Source organism: Fulmarus glacialis, unplaced genomic scaffold (assembly GCF_000690835.1).
Source record: "Fulmarus glacialis isolate BGI_N327 unplaced genomic scaffold, ASM69083v1 scaffold21183, whole genome shotgun sequence".
NCBI classification, from domain to species: Eukaryota; Metazoa; Chordata; class Aves; order Procellariiformes; family Procellariidae; genus Fulmarus; species Fulmarus glacialis.
In genome coordinates, this window is record NW_009203843.1 from 17,699 (window position 1) to 27,319 (window position 9,621).

The window sequence follows — 9,621 nt, forward strand, 5'->3', positions numbered from 1 at the left end:
CTCCTCGCCGGAGAGCGGAAATCCGGGACTTGAGAAACCTCCGTCCTCCTGGAGGGAATTTGGAAACCTCCATCTCAAGCCCTCCCTGATGAAAATCCCAATGCAAGCGCTAAGTTTTTGCCTTCTGAGCTTTTTGGGGAGCGGAGAGGGATGAGTAGATACAGACCTATGCAAAACTGGGGGGCGGGGGGAATAAAGGATTTTAGCAACAGCATCCCTGCGCTGCTGCGTTTTGAGCAGGGATGGCAACCAGGAGGATGCTTAAAAGCTTTCCAAATTTTTGGTGATGCCAATGACCAGCCCAAGAGATGGGATAAACACCTGCAGGGCCTGATCCTGCTCTCTTCCCCATCCCTCCACACCCAGACTTGGAAATCCCGCATGTGCTACTGAAAGGAAAGGGCTTGGGATGCCATCAGCATTCCCTGACTCCCTTCCCAAAGCTCCCCAACACTACTAGCCCTTACACAGCTGAGGCTAGGAAGAGAAAATCCCACTTGGATTTGAGATTTTTCCCTTGGATAAACTCCTAATTCAACAAAGTGAATGCCACTTGCACTTCCTCTAATACTTTTATTAAAGATGTAGTGGGTAGGTTTTTATTATTATTGCTTGAGAGGTAGGAGAAGTTTAACTCTTGGCCTGGCCAGCAAAAGTTGGGGTGCGGGGGGAAAAGACCTGGGAAAATGTCCTTTATGTCACCTATTCCCATTTCCCAGCTCTCTGCTCTAATTCTCCATTTTCCCAGCATGTTACCCTGGTTTTTTCACCTCCCCAGCCCTTTCTGCAGGGCTTTGCTCTCATGCTGCAACTGGGAATGGGAAAAGTCCCAGCTCTGGGGTCGATCCAACCTGGCGAGACATGGGAGAAGATGGGAATTCTTCCTCCCTTCCTCCTCCTCCTCCTCGGCAGGCTGCAGCCGCGGTGCAAAGACCCCCAAAACGCCGTGTTTTTGGCATTTCCCTAATTCAGGGATGGCTTTTTTAACCTCATTAAAAATGATGCTTATTCCCTGAACCCGTTTCCACCCAGGGATGTTTATGGAGGGATCTTTACCCGACACATTTTTCAACCCAAAGCATCTCCCCTCCTCCTCACCTGGCTGACTCTTTCCACTCCATCTCCTCGCCGTCGTGTTGCAGTGTGTCCATCTCCGTGAAGAGCGTGGGGTTGGGAGGCTCATCGTCTTCTCCCAAGATGTAGCGGAGGCGTTCGGCAGCCGGTGACACTACCGGGGGACAGAAAAAGAGGTTTATCATCAGCCAGCGACGAGATGATCCCGCACCATTCCCATACGGAAAGCCCTATGGGGGGTAAAGAGGAATCTGTAGGGCTATTTAGGATCCTGGGGTAACAAAAGGAGGTTTTGAGGAAAATGTTTAAGGGGAGAGACACTGAGGAGTGGGGAAACTCTAAGTAATCCTGTCCCAAAATCCCTGTGCAAAGAGATACAGGATGCTGGTGGAAAGGATGAGCGGAGGCTGCGTAGCAGCCAGGAGGGGAATATATAAGTCCAGGCTGGGAATCGGGGAACGTGGCCACCCCTACATACAATAGAGTCATTCCAGGAGCATTATGCGCCCCGTTTCCATGGGGTATCCCACATTTTTCCCCACCACGGATCCTGGTTTTGCCAAGTTAGAGCTTCCTGCCATCAGCAACCAAATCCTTACGGTCTCCGGCACTGTGTGTCGGGATGCACGAGTGCTCGGCACATATTTTTCCACTGGATCCCCAAGGGGAAAATGTATCATTTGAGGGGAATAATACAAATTTACCATTTCTGCAGGAAAAATCCAGCTTCTTGCTGCAAATAATCGGCCAGGCTGAGGAGGGCACCTATTGCCTCTTGCTCCCCGTGGTGTGTTTCAGGAAGGGGAGTGGCGACACGTACCCCGCCTGTAAACCTCCTGACCGATGGGAAAAGGGTTTTTCATCTTTGGTGCATTCCCCGCGGCCACGGGAGGGTGACGGACCTGCCCTCTCCTCTGAAAAAAAAGCCTGGGTTTTCTCTTAACCCTCTCCATCTTTGCGTGCTTTTCTAGCAAAGCCTCATAATTTGGGTTGCAGGGACAATCAAACACCTGGGCATGAACTTGGCCATGGCACGGATGGGACGCTCCCCAGCTGCCCCGTTATACAAACAAGAGGTTAAAATCAGCCCTATGCCAAGCTCTGTGGAAATGGTGTATTTTTAACAAAATCTTGGGTTTTAGCCCTCTCCTAATACAGCAGGAGTTAATCCAGCTAGGAAAATGTCTGTGTTAGCAGAATCCTCCTGTTCTCAAACCTGGGAATAAGAAAGTCGGGTCATAGGGTACCCAAAAAAGCAGGTAATTAAACTGCCGTGTGCGAGCAGAGGAAAAAACAGAAATATTGCCCTGTCCTCCCACCAAAGCAGACAAAACCCAAGTCGCGGCGGCCGTGAAAGAATAGGATGTCCCTTGCGCTCTAGGCTGAGCCTGCTTAACCGCTTAAGCCCTTTAAGCCCCACCACCAGGACTAAAGCCCTGTTGTCAAGTCCTCCTTCCACTTCCATAAGCTTCATTATTATGATTATTAATATTCCCGTTAATTTTAGAGCTGGGCTACATGCCTGGAGGGCTTCAGGCTCTTTAAGCCTAAGTGCTGTTCGCGTAAAAGGGGATGAAATTGGTGCGATACCGGCAACCTCCCTCAGCCTCACGCCGTCTGCTTCGCTCTGCAGCCCAAACCTTAAATTTCCTGCAAAACCCCAAATTCACATCAAATGCAACGAGCCGGATGGCGGCAAAGGGAGTTTGCTGGAAATACCCGTCTTGGGCGGGATCTCCGGATAGATTTGTAAAAAAAGCGGCCTTGGCAATTTTGCAGGAGGGGGGGGGTGGAGGCGTTAGAGCTTTGCAAATCCTCGACTCGGTGGTTGCTGCTCCCAACTCTGCCCAAATTCCCTCCCCCGTGTGCTTAAGAACGGGTCCCTCCTGCTTCAGCCTGCCAGAGGGTCCCCCCAGCGACTTGTTTCGGGGTGTCGGGGCTGTGAGACACTTTGACTACTGAAAACCACAAAAGATAAAGGACAGCTCGCACATAAAGAGTTTTTTTGGGGTTTTTTTAGCTTTTTTCCCCATCCTCCCCCAGTTTAAGGAATAAACCCTTCTCTCAACACATAACATGTGCTTCCCGGCAGCGGCCGCCTCCTCCGCCCGCTGCTCGCTGACCCGAACAAAGAGCCGGTTGCTAAACCAACAGCGCCGGGGCTTTGCCGCGCAGCCAAAATTCACGGGGTTTATTCACCTGGAGGACCCTTTCGTGCCTGGGAAAGCACCCAGCCCGGCAGCTCGTTACAACCCAGCTCTCAGTCATTTTTTTTTTTTCCCCCTCCTGGAAATTTGATCCAGCACCTAAATTAATCCCGGGAAGCAGCAGGTATTCGCTTAGGAGGATATACCGAATAGCGATGTCTAGGACTCGGCACCTCCAGGGAACGCAAGAGTAAAACTGCTGCAGCGATACTGGCCAAAACCCATAAAGTCACCCCAAAATCGGCAACTATTTCTTGCAAGACGCAGTTCAACGGGTGCCCAGAGTAGGTCCGTACCTCCCTGAACCAGCTTTTACGATGGGAAAACACTCCCAGCTGCAATTCCGGCTTTATACCCATCAAACCTCTGCTGTGATTTCAGCCACAGTGGATCCGAATTGAGCCCACGGCTGCAGAATTAGCTCAGCATTAACGCTGGTGATAACACGGGAGAATTTTACGGACACAAGAGCCTACCTTTCCGTGGGTAATCGGACAGGACGGACCAGTCGCACTGATTTATATCTCCTTTAATCTGAGGTGCACAGAGCCCTTCACACCCCAACTTTGATTCAGCAGTAAAACCTCGCCTAGCGATGCTTTTCCAAACCAAAAATCCCGCTCTGGCTTTAGGTACAATAAAAAAGGTGATAAAACGGGGGACGGGGGAACACAATGCAGCCCAGGGTTTGCAATCCGGCTGGGCAGTGGGACTAAGCCTTATTTACGGCTCCGGCACATTAACCATCCGCTGTTGTGGTCCTTCTGAATACGAGACAGCCTTTCCCCGGGGTTTTGTGGCTCAGAAGGGTCCCTTCTCCATAAAAAAAGAGGAGACTGGGGTGCACATCCCATGGGATTAGATGCTCCATTCCTGTTCAAGAAACCCACAGGTCTGGGAGACTTTTCTCCTTCCAAATATCATCTTTTCTGCTTCCCCGCTGCCGGGGAGCAGCGGAAGCTGATACAGTTCCCTCCCTTCATTATATTTTGGGGGTGAGCTTTGGAGCTCGGTGCCCTGAGCGAGCGTTCAATCCAACCCCACGCAGGCTCCCAAGTTGCTTTTACAAGGGAAAAGCAAAGCCAAAAAAACATGGAGCCTTTCTTCCCCTCCCGCTCCCCCTGCCGCAGACGCCAAAGAGCGATGGAAATAACCTACCTGGAATCGTTTCCATTTTTTCCCCCATTTCTTCCCGGCTAAACCAAACCTTCGCTGCACGGTACAAAAAAAAAAACCAAACCCCCAAACTTCCTCCTTTATCCACTCAGGCTTGTTAAACTCCCAAGGCTTAAGGAGCAGATTATAGAGAATATAAAGCACTTTCCTCTCCCTTCGGCTCTCATGACGGGAAGTTACCAAATCAAACGGGATGCGTGTAGGAGAGGTGAGCGTTTTGGGTGGCAGAGGGATGGAATGAGCGAGAACGGGGAGGGAGGGAGAGGTGGGAGGACAGAAATCAAAAGGTTTGGGGTTATTTTGTGGAGGGTTTTTGTTTTCCACTCGGAGCGAGGTGGGAAAACTCCCTCCAAGCTCAGGGCAGAGATTTTTTGGGGGAAAAAACATCCAAATGAGGGAGATTTCCTGGGGGAAAGCAGGGCTGCTGCAGAATTGAGGCTTTTTGGGGTGTTTTTCCTCCATAAAATGACTTTGCCCCCCCAAAACCAGCCCAGTTTTATATCCCGGTGGCATTTACCGCCTGTGGAAAGGAGAGGACGTGGTCCCGCTCACGCCGCCACCGAAAGCATATGAAGGAGCTGTGAGCAAAGCCCGCTGCAAATAAAAAAACTTCTCCCCATGCAAAAAAAAACCTGGAAAACTTTCCCCTCTGCGGGGAAAAGCAAAGCCGAGCCCCTGCCCGCTCTGCTGAGCTGCGACGGGGTCTGCTCGACATAAACCAAATACAAATTTCTATGGGGGGGTGGGGAAAAAAAAACCCAAACCCAAGAGATCGACAGCTACTTTGCTATCCAAAATGTTAATCTTCGCCAAGGAGATTTAACGAGACCAGGCAAAGCCCTGGGCAAAAGCCTGTCGGGAACAAGGTGTGATGCCTGGAGGATGTCTGCAGCCCCGGCACCCCGCTGTACCCCGATTTCCTTTTTAGCAACCTCCCCAGGGCAAGGGCAACCTCCCAAGGGCAAAGACAACCTCTTTTTAGCCCACCCGTCACCTAAGCAGCCTCAAATCCCGTTTCACACCCTATGCCCGGCTCTCAGAGACATCCACGGGGAAAAATAAACCTGGGATGTGTCAGGAAAAACAGTGCCAAATGCAAACACCGGACCAAGCAACGGGGGCAATTTAATCCTGGATTAAATGATGCTGCAAACCCCCTCCTGCTTTTTCGGGAAGCCCGAGGGCGACTCACTGGTCCTGCTGGCGTTGTCATTGCCGCTCTCGTAGCAGCCGTGGCCGCCGTCGTCGGTGTCGGAGCGATCCTGGCGCTCGTAGTGCCGCTCACTCTCGCTCGTCCTGTCCCGGCTGGAGGCAGATCTTCGCCGACGCCGTTTCCTCCGGTAGCCCCGGGGCACAGGCACCCCGATGTAGATGGAGTGGTAATCTAGAGCCGGGGAGGGAAGGGGAAGCTTTAAAGAGCAGATCTGGGTGTTTCTCACTTGCAAAAGAAAAAAAACCCAGGGAGATATTTGCCTTCTTCCCACCAGGCTTAAAGCACCCACAGGAGCTTTTCCCGTGTCGTGCATGGGATGCGCCAAGCCGAGCACCGGGAGATCTGATGCATCAGCCGGCAGGGAAGACCCCACTGCCATTTGGGGCATCCCCGAGGTTTCGCTCACCTTCCTCATCGTCGTATCTCCTCCTCGAGCTGCTGAGCCCCCTCTCGCTCATCCCATCCTCATCCTCCAGCATGGTCCCGCCGCTCGGAGAGAGCTGAGCCCACAGGGAGGAGAAAGGAGAGAGATTTTAAAGGGTGCTGGGCGGGGGAACAGCCTCTTTGCACGCCTGCCGGGTGCTCCCTGCTATGAGAATCCTTCACACGTGGCCCCAGCGAAGTCACAGGCTCCTTCCCGGATGGGGTGAGGATGCACCGGGAAGCCGGGATCTTCCCTGTGGATGCACCAAGGACGCTCCGGCACCTCCTGCAAGCGCCCACGACTCGCCTCGGTGAGCTCTCAGCCCTGCCTCGCTCTGCGCCAGCCCTGCCCGCGCTCCACCTCTGCTCTCCCCATATTTAAGAAAATCCGGATAAATTTCATCGAGGTTATGTCTCCGGTCTCTTGTTTCTGCTGCTCAAAGGAAAGCATAAGTGAAGCGTAAGAGACTATTACAGAGCTTTGCCGGTACGATTACGGACACAAGGGGTTGCTTGCTGGCAATAAGCACCCGTTTAATTTTCGGGGGGGGGTGAGTGGTACCTGCACAGGTAAAAGGGATTTTACAGAAGCAGAGTTCATTCTTCCCCATCTCCTAAGCACAGATTTTACACCATACACACGCTGCCGCTTCCAGATATCTTCCTTCAAACCTGCTGTTTTATTCCCCATACGAGTTTCTTTGGGTTTTGCCACGGATGCTAATTAATCTCCTAATTATCTGACCTCCAGTGATTGCCTTTCACACTTGACTTGGATGGGAGAACGGTTACTATTCATGGCAGCCCGGTCGATGCCTCCCAAAGTCACTTTGAGAGCGGTCGGAGAGCCAGCCTCTCCGCGTCCCCCGTTCCGGCTGCTTGCATCCATGGCAATATCATAGCATTATCCATCTATTTTAGGGAAGAAAAATCTCAATTCAAGCTAAATAGATTGAAAATATAAAGCAACAGGGTGTGCACCTCAATAGCTGGAAGGGTCCATGGCTGGCCAGGTCGGCTCTGCTTGGGTTACCGAATTACTGACTCACTTTCCCCCCCAAGGCAAAGGCCAATACGGGCTCCAGCCTTAACCCAGTTGCTATTTGAAGACATCTCTTGATTTAACAGATTTGGGGTTTGGGTTTTTTTTTTGACCACATTAACCCAACGCTTTTTGCACAGGTGCCGGAACCAATTTATTTTAGGGTAAAACACCTCTGGATGGACAACCGTGCCCCAAACTGGGGGGGGCTAACATCAGCCACAAGCCTTGGCTTCCTGGGAATAACGTTATGTGGCTTATTTTGAGGATTTTAGGAAGCTGGTGCTGGCAGGAGAAACAGCAAAATACCCACCCAGCTGCAGGCATACATATTTTTGCTCTAAAAATGAGCCGGTACCTTCTAACAGATGAAGTGTCACAAACCCCCCAAGAGATTTCCCCGCGAGCTTCAGCGCTAGGTCGGGGTCCCCAGATGATGGATGGGGATACACAACCCTTCAGCTGGGTTTATACTGGGAAGAAATATGACTTTTTTTGCAATCTGGCTTGGCTCTGGTGAGAGCTCTACCACAGCTCTGTTGGGCAGCAAAAATAATCCTGATAAACCCACGCTTTGTTAGATCCACTGATAAATAAAAGGTCTCGATTGATTACGGCTGATTTATGAAAGTCATATAGCTTAGGATTTTCTTCCTCTAATTTTTTACATATAAAGCTTTTCCCCCCCAAATCCTTGCATACAAACACAAGTGTGACGCAGACTAGAACTGTTGGAAAACGCGACTGTAAGCGCACTAGAAATAAGGGGAGGAAAAGAAGAGCGCTATTCCCTTTGCCAATTAAACTGCACCACCCCCACCAGCTCTCAGTTCCACAAAAACAAATTTTACCGGTAATAAACTCACCTTGAGCTCCCCAAAAACGCTCAGAAATCGGAGGACGGGGCCGCAGAGTAAAGTCACGGGTGCTGGTGGGTGCGGGAGCCCAGATTGCCTTGAGATAAAGCTGCTCTTGTAACCATCGTATCGACGCCTACTGCCAAACGCTCTGTAGCTCCCAGGTTAAAATGTATTTTGGGCAACACTGATTGACTTTGGGAGCAGAAAGGCATCACGGGATGCAAATAGACCTCCGGAGAGGATGGGACATTCAAGCCAGCAGAGACCTGGTCTTGCGCAGTGATGGTCTCTAGCTATCAGACCAGCGGGACGTAGGAAAATTCAAGTTGTCCATCTCCAGCTTGCAGAATCTGCATCTTCTGGGGTCGTTGGGGGGGTTTTTTGCATTCAGTTTTGGCTCGATCGCTAGGGATTTGGGAGGGCAACTGCTTTTATTTTTTTGCTCTGTGCAATATCGCGTACATCTGATCTTATGGAGTGGAAGGAAATTCTTCAGGGCGGTGCAGAAAAGCATCACCACGAGTGAGAAAGCTCCTAAAACCCCTGGGGACGACAGGATCAGCCCCTGGGCCATCAAATACATTTTGGGTTTTTTTTTTTTTGATGAGGATTGCACACTAAATTATTTTGCAATTTCCCCGTTTTGCTTCTAAAGTGTTGAACATTCGTAGATTTGATTTCATGAAAACCAAGCTCTCGGTCACACGAGTATGCCCCCTTTGCTTCCCGAGCTGTCCGCTTCTATTTAATGCCTGGCTTGCTCGCCTCCGCTTAGCCTTTTAACAGGGGTATCAATAAATTTGCATCAAAGCAGCGCCTGGCATTTCGTCACGGCTGGCCTTGTCGTTAAGCAAAAAAACGAGGAATGGGAAATCAGACTTTGTGCTTTAAGGTCATCCAATAAAGGGGCTTTTCTCTCGCCTCTGGGGAGATTATTCGATGGCACGACCCGGAGTCTCAGCAGAAGCAAAGCAAAACCTGTTTGATACTTTATCCCTGCTCCTGTTTTATTAGATTTGCTCTTCCATGTGTATCAGAGTCAGGTCTGGAGCAAGGCAGCAGCGATTTCAAGATGCAAAATTTAGGGTGGATTAGGGAATATTATTGGCATCCCCTGTATTTAGGGTTACAAGGCACGTTTGTAAGCGGGAAGAAAAGCTTTTGCAAAGCGCACTTATGATTTCACGCTCTTGCTTAAGTCTACCTTTCCCATTTTCCAGGCATTTGCAGACCAACTGTCCGTGGGAACAGGGAAACCGGGTGCCCAAGCTGATGCATGAATCAACTTCTCCCCATCTCCCATCTCTCACCGCCTGCCGAAAAACAGTGTTAGTCCGGGCACAAAAACCTGCTTGCATCCGACCCGTTCAACGCTGCCTGGGCCAGGCACACTCTGCCCAGCCAGGAAAATGGTATAAAGATGTTGGTGGCTGCTTGTCCTGTAATAAAGACAAAAATAATAGAAATGAACTTTCTTTCTCCAAACACGTGGAAATACAAAGAGCAGGTTGAATTTATCAGCTTGTGTTTGTTAGGGTTTTACCAAACACCTCTTGGAGAGAGGGGGAAGAAGGAAGAAAAACAAAATCCCCGGAGCCTGCGAGCTACTTGGGTGAAGGCAGCCAC

General features: G+C 50.6%; 1 protein-coding gene across 1 annotated transcript in view; it reads right to left on the reverse strand.

Moving 5' to 3' along the window:
• SLC4A5 (solute carrier family 4 (sodium bicarbonate cotransporter), member 5) overlaps positions 1-6,149 on the reverse strand; it is a 23,844-nt gene extending 17,695 nt beyond the window's left edge. The window contains exons 1-3 of the mRNA XM_009574784.1: positions 6,077-6,149; positions 5,650-5,841; positions 1,099-1,228 (exon numbers count right to left, since the gene is read on the reverse strand). Of these exons, the coding sequence (XP_009573079.1) occupies positions 1,099-1,228; positions 5,650-5,841; positions 6,077-6,149 (395 nt within the window). The remainder of the gene's footprint in view (positions 1-1,098; positions 1,229-5,649; positions 5,842-6,076) is intronic.
• Positions 6,150-9,621: the final 3,472 nt, after the last annotated feature.